At 43.1% G+C, this 21,669-nt stretch overlaps 1 protein-coding gene across 2 annotated transcripts in view; it reads right to left on the bottom strand.

The window, feature by feature from the left end:
* Positions 1 to 21,669, bottom strand: part of LOC112226774 (GREB1-like protein) — an 81,244-nt gene that overhangs the window by 20,074 nt on the left and 39,501 nt on the right. For both annotated transcript variants that reach the window (XM_042308126.1, XM_042308127.1), the window contains exons 2-12: positions 18,602 to 18,721; positions 15,422 to 15,581; positions 14,784 to 14,969; positions 14,314 to 14,490; positions 13,844 to 14,020; positions 12,893 to 13,018; positions 6,060 to 6,182; positions 2,680 to 2,817; positions 2,208 to 2,333; positions 1,414 to 1,551; positions 1,038 to 1,223 (exon numbers count right to left, since the gene is read on the bottom strand). In XM_042308126.1, coding sequence (XP_042164060.1) covers positions 1,038 to 1,223; positions 1,414 to 1,551; positions 2,208 to 2,333; positions 2,680 to 2,817; positions 6,060 to 6,182; positions 12,893 to 13,018; positions 13,844 to 14,020; positions 14,314 to 14,490; positions 14,784 to 14,969; positions 15,422 to 15,578 — 1,534 coding nt within the window. In that variant the 5' untranslated portion in view covers positions 15,579 to 15,581; positions 18,602 to 18,721. The remainder of the gene's footprint in view (positions 1 to 1,037; positions 1,224 to 1,413; positions 1,552 to 2,207; positions 2,334 to 2,679; positions 2,818 to 6,059; positions 6,183 to 12,892; positions 13,019 to 13,843; positions 14,021 to 14,313; positions 14,491 to 14,783; positions 14,970 to 15,421; positions 15,582 to 18,601; positions 18,722 to 21,669) is intronic.

Genomic DNA, 21,669 nt, shown 5'->3' on the forward strand with positions numbered 1-21,669 from the left:
AAGTAAGTATGGTCATTGTGGGGACAATGTCGTAGATGCACTTATTAATGAAGCCGGTGACTGATGTGGTAAACTCCTCAATGCCATCGGATGAATCCTGGAACATATTCCAGTCTGTGCTAGCGAAACAGTCCTGTAGCTTAGCATCCGCCTCATCGGACCACTTTACGTATTGAGCGCGTCACTGGTACTTCCTGTTTGAGTTTTTGCTTGTAATCAGGAATCAGAAGGATAGACTTATTGTCCGATTTGCCAAATGGAGGGCGGGGTAGAGCTTTTATGTATTCGTCTCTGTATGTGGAGTAAAGATAATCTACAATTTGTATCCCTCTAGTTGCACAGGTGACATTCTGGTAGAAATTAGGTAAAAGGGATTTCAGTTTTCCTGCATTAAAATCACCAGCCCCTGGGAGCTCCGCCACTGGATGAGCATTTTCTTATGTGCCGTGCCCAGCTCATTGAGTGGGGCCTTAGTGCCAGCATCAGTCTGTGGTGGTAAATGGACACCTACGAGAAATACAGACAGTAAATAGTATGGTCTACAGCTTATGAGGTATTCGAACTCAGGCGAGCAGAATCCAGAGCCTTCCTTAATATTAGAGATTGCGCACCAGCTGTTGTTAACCCCCCCCCCCGGACTCTGCCGACAGACAGAAAAAAAACAGCTAGATTCAAATTATCCATGTCCTTCTTCAGTCATAACTCTGAGAAGCATATTCAATTACAGTTCTTAGCAACTCAAGGTCATGCTAGCTATTTGGAGCCACTAAAGTGCATTAGTGAAAGCAAGTGCAGCAGCAGCAGCTAATGGAGCACTTTGAGTTACAACGGGGGAGCGGGGTCCAACTACCTCATCAGTGTTACCAAACTACCTCATAAGTGATACCAAACTTTAAAACAACCAGGCTTTGGCTTAGCTCAGCCTCCCAACGATTAGCCTCAATGTCTGATTAAACCTTTTTTAAATAAGCCTTCCATACGTAATGTGTGTGTGTGTGTGTGTGTGTGTGTGTGTATGAGTCTTTTGAAGCCTTTACCTAGCCGTGCAAGGTACTGCAGGGTGAGGAGGATCATGGTCTCCACACTGAGTAGTTGGCTACCAGTCAGTCCCAGGCTGGCCAGTGTTTTCTCAGTCAACTGGTTGCCCTTATAGCAGCTCACCAGCAGAGGGCTCACCACAATGTCCCCCACGTTCCCATAGAAGTATGGTAATGTGCCATGCCCTGCAAACCAAACACCAGAATCAGTCAGTCAATCATATACCCTGAGGAAGACACTGTGTCCTGAAATGTTGCTTCATTAAATAATTTGGAGTTATATAGAGTGTGTCTTTCTTTCTTTTCTCTAAATCACATCCTGGTACAGTACAAGTGTCTTTGAAATTGAGAATACAGTTTTATGAGGAGGATTTACCAATGAGGATAACAGGACGGACTCCTGATGTGTTGAGCAGGTTGTCAGGGACGATGACAGTCTCTCCAGCAGTGACGGGTTGGGGCTGAAGGACACCTGCTACAGGCAGCTGAGGAGTGGGCATGGCCAGCACAGAGCCTGTTCAGAAATAGACACACCATGTAAATACTGTGATTACAAAACTGCTGCACATTAAGCAGATCCTGGAAATCAGGACCTTTCTAATTCTTAAAGATAATTTGTACCCACTCTTTCAGCTTCTGCTCAGATCTGCACAAACCTATCTCCATGGAGATGCTGAATGAATCACCCCTGACAACAGAGCATTTCATGGACCTTTTGTCCTTCCTTCTCCCGAAAAGCAAGGTCAATGTAATAATCAACGTCAGATCTAACACGCACTCTCTCTCACACACACGTTTTCACAATGTCTGTGGCTACAGTGCACTCTTTTTTTTAAATTTATTTTTTATCAAAAGGGTTCTACATTGAACCCAAAGGGGTTTTACCTGGAACAAAAAGGGTTCTTCAAACTATGGGAACAGCCAAAGAACACTTAGGTTCTAGATATCACCATTTTTTTCCAAGAATACAGGTGGTGCATGACATTTCAAAGAATTCCTCATGAAACAAAGTCTACTAGGGCTGTATCTATTCAGGGCACGCTCTGGACATTAAGCATATGCTGTGGTGTGATGGTGCAATTCATCTAACTGTTGCCTTTTCAGTGTTGTAAATGAATGTGTCCCTATGTAAATAAACAACGAAACATTATCAAAAGCTCTGTGCCAGACCTGGGGAGCAGACGATGGGTCGGATGGCGGACACAGGGACGGCTGTAGGGGGGACTGGCACCAGGGGGTTAGGGTGCCAACCGCGGTGGCGCTTTTTGGGCGGGCCTGAGATCATGGCAGAGGAAACTGGACAGAAAACAATACAAGAGAAACATGAACATTCATTCATGTTGTAACTGCAGAATATGGGTCTGGGTTCTCAAAAGGGGTCTGGGTTCACGGAGTCTGGGTTCTCAAAATAATTCAGAGGGCTTCTACAATGGTGACCTATGAGCAATTATACTACATTCTACTTCATATTTCAGAAACTAAGATTTGTAATAAAAAGAAAAAGCAGGTGCAGAGAAACATTAAATTGGAATCGGAATAGTAAATATGTATTGCAATTCACCCATAACAGGAACACAACAAGCAGACATTTCCTGTGTATGTTTAACGTCACCGAGGTTAGGGAGTCGAATGTGGAGCTCACCAGGGTTGTCTCCTAGGTCGGAGGTTCTGTACCCCTGTCCCTGGGGTCCCAGAGACACCGGAGAGGGGCTCAGTAAAGGGGGTTGGCCGTCTGGACCCAGTCCGTTGGTCGGCCCGTTCACTCTTAAAGCCATGGGTACTACACAGACAGACACACCGTACATTATTGATGCATTTCACCACAATTCCTTTTCAAATGGTTCAACGCTAAATAATTAACTTTCGTAAGATAATGTTTTGACAGCCTTCTGAGAGACGCCATACGGGAAGTGCGTGCTTAGATCTTCTTCATAGTAAATAAAGAGTAAATAAATATATGTATTTGATATTTACAAAATAAAACCAAATGTCCTGAAAAATATCTTCCTAATATAGAGACTGAACAATACATAAGAATGATTTAGGGCCACCTAACACTGAGCTATTGATTTCCTATTGCCAATGAACTGATGGGGAACTTTCCAGTCTCAGATTCACTGCGTGTGCATTTACGCTAACACATTGATTGGTATGTGTAGGCCATGCCTGTCCATCTTTCAACCTTGTAAACGAGCTAATGGATAGCCAGGTTTTAAAAAGTCATTACAGGGATTTTCTGCTCAGTATTGATGAGGAGTGTGTGTGTGTCTCCAGTCAGTAGAAGAGGCTAATTACACACCACAGCTCCATCTGGACTATGCTTGGCCACGTGAAAAAAGACTGTTTCTAGGCAACAGGTCCTTCTCCTACTCAGACCAGGGCACATAGCAGAAGTGATGCTGGGGCTATTTCCTGACCCTTAGAAATACATGGGCTAAAGCTTATTGCACATGTGGCATGTCTGCATAATATTACTATTTATATATAATGTACCATGCTGTAAAACACTTTAAAGCTGATGTTGTGAGGTAACAATATCTATACGATAGAGATATAATTACACATACAATAGATTAACACATTGTCATCCAGAAACAAGTTCCTCAGCCTACACATCACTGACAAATTGAAATGGTCCACCCACACAGACCTCAGGAGGCTGAAGAAATTTGGCTTGGCACCTAAAACCCCCCCAAACTTTTAGAGATGCGCAAATGAGAGCATCCTGTCAGACTGTATTACCACCTGGTACGGCAACTGCACCGCCCGCAAAGGCAGGGCTCTCCAGGGGGTGGTGCCCATCGCATCACCGGGGGCAAACTACCTGCCCTCCAGGACACCTACAGCACCCAATGTCACAGGAAGGTAAAAAAAAAAAGTACAACAACCACCCGAGCCACTGCCTGTTCACCCCGCTACCATCCAGAATGCGAGGTCAGTACAGGTGCATCAAATCTGGGACCAAGACACTGAAAAACAGTTTATCTCAAGGCCATCAGACTTTAAAATAGCCATCACTAGCACATTAGAGGTTGCTGCCCTATATACAGTTGAAGTCAGAAGTTTACATACACTAAGGTTGGAGTCATTAAAACCTGTTTTTCAACCACTCCACACATTTCTTGTTAACAAACTATAGTTTTGGCAAGTCGGTTAGAACATCTGCTTTGTGCATGACACAAGTAATTTTTTAAACAATTGATTACAGACAGATTATTTCACTTATAAATCACTGTATCACAATTCCAGTGGGTCAGGAGTTTACATACACAAAGTTGACTGTGCCTTTAAACAGCTTGGAAAATTCCAGAAAATGTTGTCATGGCTTTAGAAGCTTCTGATCGGCTAATTGACATCATTTGAGTCAATTGGAGGTGTACCTGTGGATGTATTTCAAGACCTAGCTTCAAACTCAGTGCCTCTTTGCTTGACATCATGGGAAATTCAAGAGAAATCAGCCAAGACCTCAGAAAGAATTGTAGACCTCCACAAGTCTGGTTCATCCATGGGAGCAATTTCCAAATGCTTGAAGGTACCACATTAATCTGTACAAACAATAGTATGCAAGTATAAACACCATGGGACCACGCAGCCGTCAAACCGCTCAGGAAGGAGACACGTTCTGTCTCCTAGAGATGAATGTACTTTGGTTCAAAAAGTGCAAATCAATCCCAGAACAACAGCAAAGGACCTTGTGAAGATGCTGGAGGAAACGGGTACAAAACTTTCTATATCCACAGTAAAACGAGTCCTATATCGACATAAACTGAAAGACCCCTCAGCAAGGAAAAAGCCACTGCTTAAAAACCACCATAAAAAAGCCAGACTAAGGTTTGCGACTGCACATGGGGACAAATAACGTAGTTTTTGGAGAAATGTCCTCTGGTCTGATCAAACAAAAATATAACTGTTTGGCCATAATGACCATCATTATGTTGGGAGGAAAAAGGGGGAGGCTTGCAAGCCGAAGAACACCATCCCAACCGTGAAGCACGGGGGTGGCAGCATCATGTTGTGGGGTACTTTGCTGCAGGAGGTACTGGTGTACTTCCCAAAACAGATGGCATCATGAGGAAGATAAAATATGTGGATATATTGAAGCAACATCTCAAGACATCAGTCAGGAAGTTAAAGCTTGGTCGCAAATGGGTCTTCCAAATGGACAATGACCCCAAGAATACTTCCAAAGTTGTGGAAAAATGGCTTAAGGACAACAAAGGCAGGGTATTGGAGTGGCCATCACAAAGGCCTGACCTCAATCCTATAGAACATTTGTGGGCAGAACTGACAAAGCGTGTGCGAGCAAGGAGGCCAACAAACCTGACTCAGTTACACCAGCTCTGTCAGGAGGAATGGGCCAAAATTCACCCAACTATATTGTGGGAAGCTTGCAGAAGGCTACACAAAACGTTTGATCCAAGTTAAACAATTTAAAGGCAATGCTACCAAATACTAATTGAGTGTATGTAAACTTCTGACCCACGTGGAATTTGATGAAAGAAATAAAAGCTGAAATAAGTCATTCTCTCTACTATTATTCTGACATGTCACATTCTTAAAATAAAGTGGTGATCCTAACTGACGTAGACAGGGAATTTTTACTAGGATTAAATGTCTGGAATTGTGAAAAACTGAGTTTAAACGTATTTGGCGAAGGTGTATGTAAACTTCCAACTTCACCTATACATAGACTTGAAATCACTGGCCACTTTAATAATGGAACACTGGTCACTTTAATAATGTTTATATATTTTGCATTACTCATATCATATGTATGTACTGTATTGTATTCTACTGTATCTTAATCTATGCCACTGACATTGCTCATCCAAATATTTATGTATTCTTAATTCCACTCCTTTACTTTAGATTTGTGTGTATTGTGTGTATTTTTGTGAAATTGTTAGATATTACTTGCACTGTTGGAACTAGAAAAAAAGCATTTCACTACACCCGCAATAACATCTGCTAAACACGTGTATGTGACCAATAACATTTGATTTGATAGAAGAAGAGCTGTACCTATTGGTAGAGTCTTGCCCCCAGGGGTAGAGACCAAAGGCTTGAGGAAGCTGCAGTCTCGGGCCAGGTCCTGGGCTGAGAAGAACACAGAGGCGGCAGAGGGAGTCCTGGTAGGAGGGGAGTCTGGAAGGTAATAAGAGCACAGGGTGACTGTTGGGTCCTGTCAAATTGCTTTAACCAAAATCTCTCCAAACAAATCAACAATAATGACTCAATCCAATTGTTCCATTAGAACAAGTAATCCATGACAGTCCTGGTTAACAAAACAATGCTTTGTAAACAAACACAGACACTCTACACTCAAGCCAGATGTAATCTTGGTCAGAGGGAGGGAGGGATGGGAGATGAGGGGAGGGAGGGAAGGAGGGAGGGAGGGAGGGGAGATGAGAAGGGGTGTTGTGTCAAACCACTACCCTTCCCTGACAGAGCGTGATGACCTAACTGGGAGCAGGACGTAGCTCAAGGTCAGTGTCAGGAGATAGGACACTGAAGTCATGCCAATGGTGAGTATCAGCACAGCTAACACATCAGGTTAAGTATTTTAGTATGTGTGTGTGCGTGTGTAACAGGGTAAAGGAAATATTCATAGCCTGTTATACATTAAAAAGTATTAGTAAGTTCATAGTATGTGAGGATCTTAAAACATCTAAGGTTAAAAAGATGCATTCAGTATTAGTTGATAGAGATGGATAACATTCATATAATTGTGTTAAAGTTCAAATCTGTCAAAGGGTACGAATTGTGAGAGTAATGTGTAAACATATATTGATTACTTTATTTTGTGGTGCCTAAAAGTGTTCATCTGTCATCTACGAAATGCTCTTAATCTATGAGCCGGAGATCGATTGCTCTGGTCTCCACCCATATTCCTGGGGAAAATCGCGGTCTTTTCTCATTGAACTAAACGTTGAATTGAGAATACAACACCGTATCACTCTCGTGATTATTTCTCCCCTGTTTTCAGGGGCGTAACACGTGTGTGTGTTTTTAATCTGATTTTACTGCTCGCTTGAGTTACTTGATGTGGAAGAGAGTCCCATGTAGTCATGGCTCTATGTAGTACTGTGTGTTTCCCAGAGCCTGTTATGGACTTGGGGACTGTGAAGAGACCCCTGGTGGCATGTCTTGTAGGGGTATGTATAAGTGTCTGAGCTGTGTGTTAGATGTTTGAAGAGACAGTTCGCTGCTTTCAATAGTCCGGGTGGCCATTTCATTAATTGTTCAGCCGCCTTATAGCTTGGGGGGTAGAAGCTGTTTAAGGAGCCTTGGCGCTCTGGTACCGCTTGCCATGCGGTAGCAGAGAGAACAGTCTATGACCTGGGTGACTGGAGTCTTTGACAATTTTTTGGGGCCTTCCCCTGACACTGCTTAGTATAATTCACAAAGACAAGTAGTGGTTCAGTCAATCTCTCCTCTACTTTGAGCCAGGAGAGATTGACATGCATGTTATCGATATCAGCCCTCCTTGTACATTTAAGGGCCAGCCGTGCTGCTCTGTTCTGAGACCAGTCATTTACTTATGCTCTTTTTTTAATGGCACTTGACCATATAACTGGGCAGTAGTTCAGGTGTGATAAAACTAAGGCCTGTAGGTCTTGTTTAGTCGATTGGGACATCAAGAAAGCAGAGTGGCGCTTTATCACGGACAGACCTCTCCCCATCTTAGCTACCGTTGCATCAATATGTTTTGACCATGTCCGTTTACAATCTAGGGTTGCACCAAGCAGTTTAGTCTCCTCAATTTGTTCAACTGACACATTATTCATTGCAACATTTAGATTAGATTTTGGGTTTAGTGAATGATTTGTCTCAAGCTTTTTTTTGTATATTTAGGACTAGTTTATTACTTGCCAGCCATTTGAAAACTGACAGCAGCTCTTTGTTGAGTATAGCAGTGTTTTCACTTGCTGTGGTTGCTGACGTATACAATGGCGAATCATCAGCGCACGTGGACACACAGGCTTTACTCAATGCTAGTGGTAGGTTATTGATAAGAATAAAGTCAAGGCAGGTACCGTGAGGTATGCCAAACTCTACCTGGTTTACGTCAGAGAGGCTTCCATAAAAGAACACCCTCGGTTCTGTTAGACAGGTAACTAACTCTTAATTCACGATATACAGTTGAAGTCGGAAGTTTACATACACTTAGGTTGGAATCATTAAAACCCGTTTTTTCAACCACTCCACGAATGTCTTGTTAACAAACTATAGTTTTGGCAAGTCGGTAGAACATCTACTTTGTGCATGGCACAAGTAATTTTTCCAACAATCGTTTACAGACAGATTAATTCACTGTATTACAATTCCAGTGGGTCAGAAGTTTACATACACTAAGTTGACTGTGCCTTTAAACAGCTTGGAAAATTCCAGAAAATGATGTCATGGCTTTAGAAGCTTCTGATAGGCGATTTGACATCATTTGAGTCAATTGGAGGTGTACCTATGGATGTATTTCAAGGCCTACCTTCAAACTCAGTGCCGCATGGGAAAATCAAGAGAAATCAGTCAAGACCTCAGAATTCTTTTTTGGACCTCCACAAGTCTGGTTCGTCCTTGGGCGCAATTTCCAAACGCCTGAAGGTACCACATTCATCTATACAAACAATAGTAAGCAAGTATAAACACCATGGGACCATGCAGCCGTCATACCGCTCAGGAAGGAGACGTGTTCTGTCTCCTAGAGATTCATGTACTTTGGTGTGAAAAGTGCAAATCAATCCCAGAACAACAGCAAAGGACTTTGTGAAGATGCTGGAGGAAACGGGTACAAAAGTATCTATATCCACAGTAAAACGAGTCCTATATCGACATAACCTGAAAGGCTGATCAGCAAGGAAGGAGCCACTGCTCCAAAACCACCTTAAAAAAGTTGGACTTCGGTTTGCAACTGCACATGGGGACAAATATCGTACTTTTTGGAGAAATGTTCTCTGGTCTGATGAAACAAAAATAGGAATGTTTGGCCATAATGACCATCGTTATGTTGGGAGGAAAAAGGGGGAGGCTTGCAAGCCGAAGAACACCATCCCAACCGTGAAGCACAGGGGTGGCAGCATCATGTTGTGAGGGTGCTTTGCTGCAGGAGGGACTTGTGCACTTCCCAAAATAGATGGCTTCATGAGGTTGGAAAATTATGTGGATATATTGAAGCAACATCTCAAGACATCAGTCAGGAAGTTAAAGCTTGGTCGCAAATGGGTCTTCCAAATGGACAATAACCCCAAGCATACTTCCAAAGTTGTGGCAAAATGGCTTAAGGACAACAAAGGCAGGGTATTGGAGTGGCCATCACAAAGGCCTGACCTCAATCCCATAGAAAATCTGTGGGCAGAACTGAAAAAGCGTGTGCGTGCAAGGAGGCCTACAAACCTGACAAGTTAAACAATTTAAAGCAATGCTACCTTTATTTAACTAGGCAAGTCAGTTAAGAACAAATTCTAATTTGTAATGACAGCCCAGGAACAGTGGGTTAACTGCCTTGTTCAGGAGCAGAATGACAGATTTTTACCTTGTCAGCTCAGGGATTCGATCTTGCAACCTTTCAGTTACTAGTCCAACTCTCTAACCACTATGCTACTTGCCACCCCACAAATACTAATTGAGTGTATGTAATCTTCTGACCCACTGGGAATGTGATGAAAGAAATAAAAGCTCTGCTATTATTCTGACATTTCACATTCTTAAAATCAAGTGGTGATCCTAACTGACCTAAGACAGAGAATTTTTACTAGGATTAAATGTCAGGAGTTGTGAAAAACTGAGTTTAAAATGTAGTTGGCTAAGTTGTATGTAAACGTCCGACTTCAAGTGTAGCAGAGGATGTAAAGCCACACCACACGTTTTTTTCAGCAGCAGACTATGATTGATAATGTCAAAAGATGCATGACAAAACCACTCCCACAATCATATCGTTATCAATTTCTGTCAGCCAATCAGTCATTTGTGTTAGTACCGCACATGTTGAGTGCCCCTCCCTATAAGCGTGGTGAGAGTCAGTTGTGAAATAGCATTGTATCTGGTTCAACATTCTTTCCCCCCCCCCCAATGTAAATAGTCCGGGTGGCCATTTGATTAATTGTTCAGCCGTCTTATAAAAGCTGTTCAGGAGACTTTTGGACCTAGACTTGGCACTACGGTTCCATTTGTCATGCGGTAGCAGTGAGAACAGTCTACTGTGACGTTAATGCTAGTACGAACTCGGACCCAGGTGCAGAGAAACACAGCAGGCAGAGGTAAGGGTAAATCCAGAATATTTACTCAAGATCTTCATAGCAAAACAACAAAGCAAGGGCACACGATAACACTGAACAAAACATGAGAACTGAGCAACTGGCCCAGTCCACAGAGGTACCTAAATAGTCATCCAGCATGTGATCCCAATAAGCCCAATCAGGGTCACCTGGATACTAGAAGTTACCCAAGGGTGCACTCCAGTGGCAACCTCAGGTAGTACCCTCAAGGGAGAAAACCTGACCTGTTCCATGACTAGCCTTTCAAATCACTTCATGGCTACACGCCCTGGTAATCCGTCTGGCCCTCGGCCTTGTGAATTTCGACATGTTTAACGGTCTTGCTCACATCGGCTACAGAGAGCGTAATCACATAGTCATCCGGGACAGCTGGTGCTCTGTGTTGCTTGCATCGGAGCGAGCATAAAAGGCATTTAGCTCTTCTGGTAGGTTCGCATCACTGGGCAGCTCGCGGCTGGGTTTCTCTTCGTAGTTCGTAAATAGTTTGCAAGCCCTGCCACAGCCGACGAGCGTCGGAGCCGGTGTAGTAGGATTCAATCACCGTCCTGTATTGACGCTTTGCCTGTTTGATGGTTCGTCGGAGGGCATAGCGGGGTTTCTTAGAAGCGTCTGGATTAATGTCCCGCTTCTTGAAAGCGGCAGATCTAGCCTTTAGCTCGGTGCAGATGTTGCCTGTAATCCATAACTTCTGGTTGGGATATGTACTGTACGTACGATCACTGAGGGGACAATGTTTTCGATGCACTTACTGATGAAGCCGTTGACTGGAGGTGGTATACTCCTCAATGCCATTGGCTGAATCACGGAACATCTTCCAGTCTGTGCTAGCAACGCAGTCCTGTAGCGTAGCATCCACGTCATCTGACCACTTCCGTATTGAGCGAGTCACTGCTTCTTCCTGCTTTAGTCTGCTTGTAAGCAGGAATCAGGAGGATAGAATTATGGTCAGATTTGCCAAATGGAGGGCGGGGGAGAGCTTTGCATCTGTCTCTGTGTGTGGAGTAAAGGTGGTCTAGATTTTTATTCTCCTCTGGTTGCACCTGTGACATGCTGGTGGAAATTAGGTAAAACAGATTTAAGTTTGCCTGCATGAAAGTCTGCTGAGTGCAGTCTTAGTTCCAGCATCAGTTTGCTGTGGTAAATAGATAGCTACGAATAATATAGATGATAAATCTCTTGGTAGATACTGTGGTCTACAGCTTATTATGAGGTACTCTACCTCAGGTGAGCAATACCTTGAGATGTCTTTAATATTAGACATTGCGCACCAGCAGTTATTGACAGATAGACACACACTCCCGCCCCTTGTCTTCCCAGACGTAACTGCTCTGTCCTGCCGATTGATGGAAAACCCAGCCAGCTCTATATTATCCGTGTCGTCGTTCAGCCATGACTCGGTGAAACATAAGATATTGCAGTTTTTTATGTCCCATTGGTAGGATAGTCTCGACCGTAGATCATCGAGTTTGTTTTCCAGGGATTGCACGTTGGACAATAGAACCGATGGTAGTGGCGATTTACTCACTCGCCTACGAATCCTCACAAGAGACCCTGACCTTCTCCCTCTGTATCTCCAGCTTTTCTTCACGTGAACGACGGGGATTTGGGCCTGGTCTCCGGAAAGCAGTATATCCTTTGCGTCGGACTCATTAAAGAAAAAATCTTTGTCCGGTTTGAGGTGAGTAATCACTGTTCTGATGTCGAGAAGCTCTTTTCAGTCATAAGAGATGGTAGCAGCAAATTTGTGTCCAAAATAAGTTTCAAACAAAATAGCACAGTTGTTTAGTAGCCTGTAAAATGGCAGCCATCCCCTCCGGCGCCATTATTATTCATTCAGAGTTTGTTGCTGGCATTTAATGCCCAAGTTTGCTATTCTTGCCAATAAAAAATATAAGTAGTTGGCAATAGAGGGTTTTGGGATGAATAAATCATCTGATTCAATGAATGATGGAGCTGAGTTTGCCTTTTTGCCCAAAATGTAATTTAAGGTGCTCCAAAGCTTTTTACCATCATCCTTTATATAATTGATCTTTGTTTCATAGTCCAGTTTCTTCTTATTTTTGTTTAGTTTAGTCACACGATTTCTCAATTTACAGTTTGTTTTATTTGCCATTCATTTTGCCTCGTCCCTCTTAGATCTCACACTGAATGAGCACTATAACTGCACTATAACCTGAGACAGAGTCGACTGCCATGAGCGTGTCCTACCTGAGAGGGAGAAAGCGGAAGAGGAGGGTGTGTGTGTCCTACCTGAGAGGGAGAAAGCGGAAGAGGAGGGTGTGTGTGTCCTACCTGAGAGGGAGAAAGCGGAAGAGGAGGTGTGTGTGTCCTACCTGAGAGGGAGAAAGCGGAAGAGGAGGGTGTGTGTGTCCTACCTGAGAGGGAGAAAGGGGAAGAGGAGGGTGTGTGTGTCCTACCTGAGAGGGAGAAAGGGGAAGAGGAGGGTGTGTGTGTCCTACCTGAGAGGGAGAAAGGGGAAGAGGAGGGTGTGTGTCCTACCTGAGAGGGAGAAAGGGGAAGAGGAGGGTGTGTGTGTCCTACCTGAGAGGGAGAAAGGGGAAGAGGAGGGTGTGTGTGTCCTACCTGAGAGGGAGAAAGGGGAAGAGATGTGTCCGTTGGTGCCTCCATTCTCCTTGCAACTCAGGGAGGATGAGGAACTGGGCTTGGAGGTGGACACATTGCTATTGGAGAACTGGCGCGTCTTGCAGTCTGGGGAAAAGGAGGGTGAAATAACATTTTAAAATAGAGCTGGAAACATATCAGTGAATCAGTCAATGATACATTTTGTATATACTGTATATTGATGGGTCATAAAACAAATATAGCCCCAGACCAATACCACATTTTAGTTATTACAAACGTTATTACAAAAAACACTTAACTCCATTAGGCTACTATGCATTTATAATGCATTTTAAATCAAATCAAATCCAAGTCAATTTGTCACGTGCGCAGAATACAACAGGTGTAGGTAGACCTTACAGTGAAATGCTTACTTACAGGCTCTAACCAATAGGGGGGTACACGTGTGTGTGTGTGTGTAGAGAAATATAACAACAGTAGCAACGCTATATACAGACACCAGTTAGTCAGGCTTATTGAGGTAGTATGTACATGTAGGTATGGTTAAAGTGACAATGCATATATGATGAACAGAGAGTAGCAGTAGCGTAAAAGAGGGGTTGGCGGGTGGTGGGACGCAATGCAAATAGCCTGGTTAGCCAATGTGCGGGAGCACTGGTTGGTCGGCCCAATTGAGGTAGTATGTACATGAATGTATAGTTCAAGTGACTATGCATATAAGATAAACAGAGAGTAGCAGCAGCGTAAAAGAGGGGTTGGGGGGGGAACACAATGTAAATAGTCCGGGTAACCATTTACTAAACTACTATGCAACATCCAGTCATGTTGTAGCGACATACAATGTTACTAGTGTAATTACAGTGTTACAACACAGGTATAAGAGAAATTCAATGTAAAGTGTTGCAGAAAGTGTGTGAAATGAATGCAAATAGGGTCAGAGAGACATCTCACCTTTCCAGCAGATGAGGGGTCCTTTGCACAGAGCACCCTGAGAGTTCTTCACCAGGTAGTATTTTAAGTGCTTCTGCTTCTTGGGCTGCGTGGCCAGCTTCAGGTTGATGTGGTTGGAGAACTCAGTAAAGTACCGGAACCCCTTCTCCCCACAGCCAACACAGTTCCCTGAAAACCCTGCACACACAATAACATAGAGGACATATTATAAGGATACATTATAGTCTTATGTCAATATTTCTATCGCCAAACATTGATGAACAGCTAAAATAAGCTGTTCAATTCAATGTGGCATTAGGAGGCCACAGCACAGGTTAACCAAATGCTAATTGCAACAGTAATCAAAACTAGTTGCAAGCTACAGTATGGAGGGTGGTAAAAATCGAGCCTTTCCGATGACTCATCTAAGCTGAGCGGGTAAAATACTCAAATGTCTACCTCAGTATATCAGGCCAGAGAGACGGACTGACCTAAAAGTGCATTTTTCCCGTTCTCATCAGGCAGAAAGCGCCTGTCCACGGCACACACCAGGATGTGCTCTGGGACGCTGGAGGATTTAGCACCGACAAGCTTGAAGCCAACTGGGACTTCGATCGGTTCTGTCGCCATGGAGACCAGACGGAGGTCCTTACCAGCCTGACAGAACCCTGAGAAGAAGAGACAGAACAACAGTCAGCTCGGGAGTAAACATCCACAACAACACCACAGTACACGTACCATGGTCGCGTTCACTGGAATTAGTATTATCGTCGTCAGCTTGCTGAATAATGTCTGTATAGATGTCTGCGATACATCGGAACATACCATGGTGAATATTGTTGCAAACATGTGGTGTTCCTAAGTAGAGAATGTGTTCTTAAGATCTGTTGTTTTTTAGCAAGGATTTGAATCCCCGGGGGTTCCCAGGACAAAAGGAGTATGAGATGTTTGAGGCTCTTACCGTCCATGGTGCAGCAGCCGTCGGGCGCAGGGCCCTGGTGGAGGTAGGGCAGCGGGGGGCTGCTGGTGTCAGAGTCGTCCTCCTCCTCCAGCTCTTCCAGACCGTTAGAGGCCTGGCCGTTTAGCAGATCCTGACCCTTAGGCTCCCCGCCGCACGGCATGCACAGGTCCACCTTGGACTTGATATCTGACCCAATAAGACATAATGTCCCCATCATACACCACGTCGCACAACACAATAAATTCTCCTGGAGTGAAGATGCCAGACAAAAGGCAAGGAGAAGGAGATCGGAGGCTTTGCAAGTCCTTTTTCAAGAGAAGGACAAACCCATAACACATGATCATGGCCACTTTCAAGTCTACCTCTCTTCAAGAGAACTAAATGAGTGAGATGATATGGATTTGCTGTGTGTGTGGGTATCATGTAATGACTAATTCTCAAGTCGTACTCAACTGGTTATCATTAACATAATTGAACATAACGATCAGAGAAAGACAGGTTTTTTTTTCTCTATGTGTTTCTGTTATCTATGATCCACTAATGAATGAGTCAGCTGGCTATAGCTAGTGTTCTGTACTGTTTCTATACATAACGACCTTGAGGACAGAGAATGGAGCCATGCAGACAGAGAGAAGTACCATCCATGTTGCCAGGATACTGGTCTGGCTCCAGGTATAGCTGAGTGAAGATGGGCTGTGGGTCTCCACTGCTGGAGCGTAGTGAGGCCTTGATGGAGTTGTGGAGGGCCTCCTCGAAGCGAGAAGATTTCAGCTGCCCTGCGTACGAATTCCCCATTATCTGTAATGAGAAGAACGGTATAACATGGACAAATGCACAGCCATGCACTCAAGGCTCAGCTCCGTCCACGTCGATTAGTAAGAGAGAACAGAGTAGAAATCCAATCTACAAAGGATACTTGTCCAGGGGTCACAAAGATGCTAGGATGCACTTACAGTCTCTCACTCTCTTTACTACCTCCCCCCCCTCTGTCTTTATCGCTACCCTATTTCTTTCTGGTTTTGTCTCTAGATCTTTCCCTCCCTTTCTGAATTTCAGTATGTCACCCTGGCCTCATTGCCCCCCTCCTTTGGTCCACTCTTCGGACATCTGCCGAGGTCGGCTGTGTGGGCCTGGGGTTGAGGTTGGGAAGCAGGTGGCAGCTGGACAGACCGGGAGACACACATGTGGCCTGGTGGCACTGAAGAGGGTAAGGAGGGGGGGGGGGCTTAGTGAAAAGCCCTTGTTCAAATAGAACAGAAGTGACCAGTGCAGGGCAAGGGTAATAGCCAAGTACCCCCATAATGAATGACTGATATAGACTGTCCAACTAAATAACTATCCTTAAATAACTCTCCTTGACGCTACTCTCCTTTTTCTGGTCATTGCCCTTTCCATATCACCCAGCCATTCATTTGCATGGTTTACAATTATAAAGGACTGAAAAGGAAGTCATATTTTTTGCCAGCTAACATAAGGTCTTGAAAAACCCTCCCTCCCATTGTCCTTGGGCTACATTTGGCAGGTGTTACTGTAGTGTTGTATCAACACAACCATTGACAGCCAAGTCAAGCCACAGGTTAAGGCTTCATCTGTTTGGGAACAGCTAGGACTCTGTAACCATCACAGTGTCTGTGCAGGTTTTTTAAGGGCACAATTACTTGTGATATCATGTATTTTGACTAACTCTATGCCTAGCAATATTACATGTTGACTATGCCAAGCGACGTATAAATGGCTTGGCTATCAAACAACTAGTCCAAAACGAAATCCTGTATCTGCAATGTAAAAGAAATGTGCAGGAATATAGACTACACATGATATCTATAGTACATGCAGCATTTGCAGACAAATCACATTTAAATATAACTAACCAATTTGTATCTATTTTTTGCATGTAAAAAAAACAAGTTGCATCCCAATCCAGACCATTTGATTGACAGGTGAATTGCCACTGGACAAAATACCCCTCGCCTAAGGTAACCATTATGAAATACAACCAACGAAGACTTAACTGGGTTAATCATTAAATCAAGAGAACCTATTTTACTGAGATCAATACAAAGCACTATTGAGTTTCTATGTTGATTCTACTCAAAAACATTTTTGTTCACCCTGTTAAAATGAAGAAGCATGTCTCTTCCCGGGTTGTCTTTAGCTACTGTAGTGTCGCCTTCTAAAACCCTGAACCCTTTTATTCTATCAATAAACGGCAGGCTTGGTAATCAAGTTGGAACAGTTAGCCATCAGAGGTCCTGTTCCTGCCCTAACCTGTCCCATGCCTGGACAGGTTCAAGCCTGGCTGATTACCCAAGAACCTACCCAGAGGGAAAAGGGGCAGAGAGACTGAGAAGAAAGAGACCGCAAGAGAGAGAAAGAGAGACAGGGAGAGAGAGACAGCTTTGGCAATGTACACATATGTTTCCCATGCCAATAAAGCCCTTTGACTTGAGAGAGGTAGAGAGGGGGTGGGATATGGCCAGCCAAGGCAGACAAAGGACAAGATTAAGTGTGGTGCCTGATTGTGCTTTGACAGAGATAAGCAGCTTAACATAAAGAAGCTACAGTATTTCTCCCTCAGCTGACGGGTGGATGGATGGGATGGAGAAAGGTAGAAAGAGAGAGAGAGAACTACCCAAGGTGTGTTTAAAGAGGTGGCGGAGCCTGGTGAAGGCGTCCACATGCTTCCCATATATTATGACAACATTTTGTGACGTTTTTGTTCGTTTTGGTCTTCGGCTGTTCGTGCACAAGTCATTTTTTTCTCGAAGTTGGTAGCCGAAGTCGGTTTCATGCAAATTTTTTCACTTGAGAAATACTGCATCTTAAATTAGTTGAAGAATTCACGGCAGAAACATGAAAAATTAATTCAGCCTGGTTTCGGCGTCTCAAAATAGACAAACAGTAATATTGCTGCTTTTTTCAAGTTTTTCAAAAAAACGTCTTTTAAGGGAGTATGAGAGCACACTCATACTCGGTTCGCCGAGCTGAAGCATGCTGATGCCTTAATAGGTTTTCCGGACGACTTCCAGGTCAATTCGAGAGCCCAGAGCAGCAGAGAACAGATTTGTCCTTAAACCTCAAAGTGAAGCCATAGTGGTGACCTCACAAAGCTGACACATGGGAGAGGTGGAGAGGTGAACACAGACGAGACCCTTCAACACGTGCTCCATCACAACAAAGCCACACCGGGACAAAGGTGGCCTAATGGATGTGGCTGGAGCAGGAGAGAGATAGAGGAATTGGTGGTCAGGAGTTATTTCAGGCATGATTTCATTTGACGTAATTCTGTCTGATGAATGATGAAATAGTGTCTGATCTGTGTTTTCAGGTAGTGACAGAATCATGTTTGGAGAAGTGAAGTGACTGAGATCTCGATTTTCTCAGAGGCAACTGGAAGCTGACCAGAAAACCGGTCTCAGATTCTTCCACAGATTCCTGAGCCTGGGTGGCCATAATGGCCATATTGCAAGAATCTAACTCCCGGGCAGAACTAAGGTCTGGTCCTGTGACAAGCTTGCAAATTCCAGGAGGCCATATGGGAGAAAAAAAATAGGGCTTGTTCATTAGGAATTAAATTGAAGAAAATTGTCAGACATTTTGTGAAATGGGGAGGTACCATCTGAACTTGTCCAATAAGAAATGCTCGTTATGGTTTTACGCTTTGACAAGTTTTGCTACGGTGTGCCCTAAGGAACAAGACCCTCCTTTCTCTGTTTATACATCATTCCCATTCGGACTTTACCTTGCTTTCCCGACACGGCTTTAAAAACATGATAATCTCATATATTATCACGTCATTTTGGCGTAGCTGACCTTACCTTATGTAATTGTTCCCAGGCGTGAAGGGATTTGTTCTCCTCTACTACATGATGGGTCAGAAGAACCACTGTGTCGAAACGTCCTGCAGTGACATCCCCCTCAGCAGCACTGTTCTAGACCTAAAGAGAGAGGTTAGATGAATACATGAGATTAACAGAATGCATCTTCACCCAAGGATCCAAATGAACAGACATATGGAATACAGGACACATACTGTATAGTAGGCTAAAGGTTTATAGTTGGCTAATTGTCTGAAACTGATTAGCACTAAGGAAGACGATGATGCCACACTGGTGTATTTAAAGGCGGGAACGTCGAAACAGGCTTTGATACCGTTGATATACTGTATGCAAGGAGAAGAGTTTGCTGCAAATAACACACGATAGGCCTGCAGCACCTTTCATCTCAAGATATCAAATCAAACCCAATATTTAAAAAATCCTATTGAAAGGAAACTCAAGGTTGAAAGACGCACAAATGCTTTTTAAATAGTCAGTACAACTATTCCACACAACATGTCTGACCATGAAAATGAATGGCTGCACTTGAGAGAGGCAATGAGAGAGGCCACTCAAAAGTTAAGAGGAGCAGATTGCACAAAACCATGACATATGTAGTGACCGTTGGCGCTGAACAGGGGTTATGTGATACGGTAGCCTCTGGGTATTTTTGTAAAACACACTAGTGTTAGGGTTTGTAATCATACACACACACACACACACACACGTGTATGCATATGTGTGCGCACACTCACACACAAACTGTATATGGGCGCTCACACATACACACTAGAGGTCGATCGATAATGATTTTTCAACACCGATACCGATTATTGGTGGACCAAAAAATGCCAATGCCGATTAATCGGACAATTTTGGGGGGTTTGTTTGTAATAATGACAATTACAACAATACTGAATGAACACTTATTTTAACCTAATATAATACATCAATAAAATCAATTTACCCTCAAATAAATAATTAAACATGTTCAATTTGGTTTAAATAATGCAAAAACAAAGTGTTGGAGAAGAAAGTAAAAGTGCAATATGTGCCATGTAAAAAAAGCTAACGTTTAAGTTTCTTGCTCAGAACATGTTATGAAATATATGAATATGAAAGCTGGTGGTTCCTTTTAACATGAGACTTCAATATTCCCAGGTAAGAAGTTTTAGGTTGTAGTTATTATAGGAATTATAGGACTATTTCTCGCTATACCATTTGTATTTCATATACCTTTGATTATTGGATGTTCTTATAGGCACTTTAGTATTGCCAGTGTAACAGTATAGCTTCCGTCCCTCTCCTCGCCCCTGCCTGGGCTCGAACCAGGAACACATCGACAATTAGCCACCCTCGAAGCATCGTTACCCATCGCTCCACAAAAGCCGCGGCCCTTGCAGAGCAAGGGGAACAACTACTCCAAGTCTCAGAGCGAGTGACGTCACAGATTGAAACGATCGGTGAAACGAAAGTGCTGTTTGAATGAATGCTTACGATCCCGCTGCTGCCTACCATCACTCAGTCAGACTGCTCTATCAAATGTCAAATCGTAGACTTAATTATAACACACATAAATACGAGCCTTAGGTCATTAATATGGTCGAATCCGGAAACTATCATTTCAAAAAAACAAAACGTTTATTCTTTCAGTGAAATACGGAACCGTTCTGTGTTTTCTCTAACGGGTGGCATCCCTAAGTCGAAATATAGGTGTTACATTGTACAACCTTCAATGTTATGTCATACTTATGTACAATTCTGGCAAATGAATTACAGTCTTTGTTAGGAATAAATGGACTTCACACAGTTTGCAACGAGCCAGGCGGCCCAAACTGCTGCATATACCCTGACTGCTTGCACGGAACGCAAGAGAAGTGACACAATTTCCCTAATTATAAAAAAATTCATGTTAGCAGGCAATATTAACTAAATTGGCAGGTTTAAAATATATATACTTGTGTATTGATTTTAAAGAAGGGCATTGATGTTTATGGTTAGGTTTGGTGCAACGACAGTGCTAAATCGTCACCTGTTTGGCGAAGTAGGCTGTGATTCAATGAGAAAGGCACCTCATCGGTTATATGCAACGCAGGACACGCTAGATAAACTAGTAATATCATCAACCATGTGTAGTTAACTAGTGATTATGTGAAGATTGATTGTTTTTTATAAGTTAAATGCTACCTAGCAACTTACCTTGGCTTCATTCTGCCCTCGCGTAACAGGTAGTCAGCCTGCCACGCAGACTCCTCGTGGAGTGCAATGTAAGGCAGGTGGTTAGAGCGTAGGACTAGTAACCGGAAGGTTGCAAAAACAAATCCCTGAGCTGACAAGGTAAAAATCTGTCATTCTGCCCCTGAACAAGGCAGTTAACCCACCGTTCCTAGGCCGTCATTGAAAATAAGAATGTGTTCTTAACTGACTTGCCTAGTTAAATAAAGGTGTAAAAAAATTATAATAATAGGCCAAATCGGTGTCCAAAAATACCGATTTCCGTTTGTTATGAAAACTTGATATCGGCCCTAATTAAATCGACCATTCCGATTAATCTGTCGACTTCTAGTACACACACTACCAACTACTAAAAACTGGTACAGATATAAGGTCTTGATTTGACCAGTTTCTCACAGCAGAAAAATAATCCTGAATTTTGGTGTGGATTATAATTCATGGAATTTTTGGAGGTGTTGATAAATGTTTTTTTTTTTAAATTAAGTCTGACATTTTAAAGTGGAAATTTCAAACTTTAGAAGCCTTTTTAAACCTTGAATACACAACATGTTTGCATTTCCTGCTTTGCAGGACATTTCCTGCAACAACAGGCTGATCATATTAAGATCCTACATCTGTACTTCCACTTTGACCCCGAGCATTGTTTTTTTATTTTACCTTTAGTTTACTAGGCAAGTCAGTTAAGAACAAATTCTTATTTTCAATGATGGCCTAGGAACAGTGGGTTAACTGCCTGTTCAAGGGCAGAACAACAGATTTTGTACCTTGTCAGCTCGGGGATTTGAACTTGCAACCTTTCGGTTATTAGTCCAATGCTCTAACCACTAGGCTAC

This window comes from Oncorhynchus tshawytscha, linkage group LG28 (genome assembly GCF_018296145.1).
Source record: "Oncorhynchus tshawytscha isolate Ot180627B linkage group LG28, Otsh_v2.0, whole genome shotgun sequence".
NCBI classification, from domain to species: Eukaryota; Metazoa; Chordata; class Actinopteri; order Salmoniformes; family Salmonidae; genus Oncorhynchus; species Oncorhynchus tshawytscha.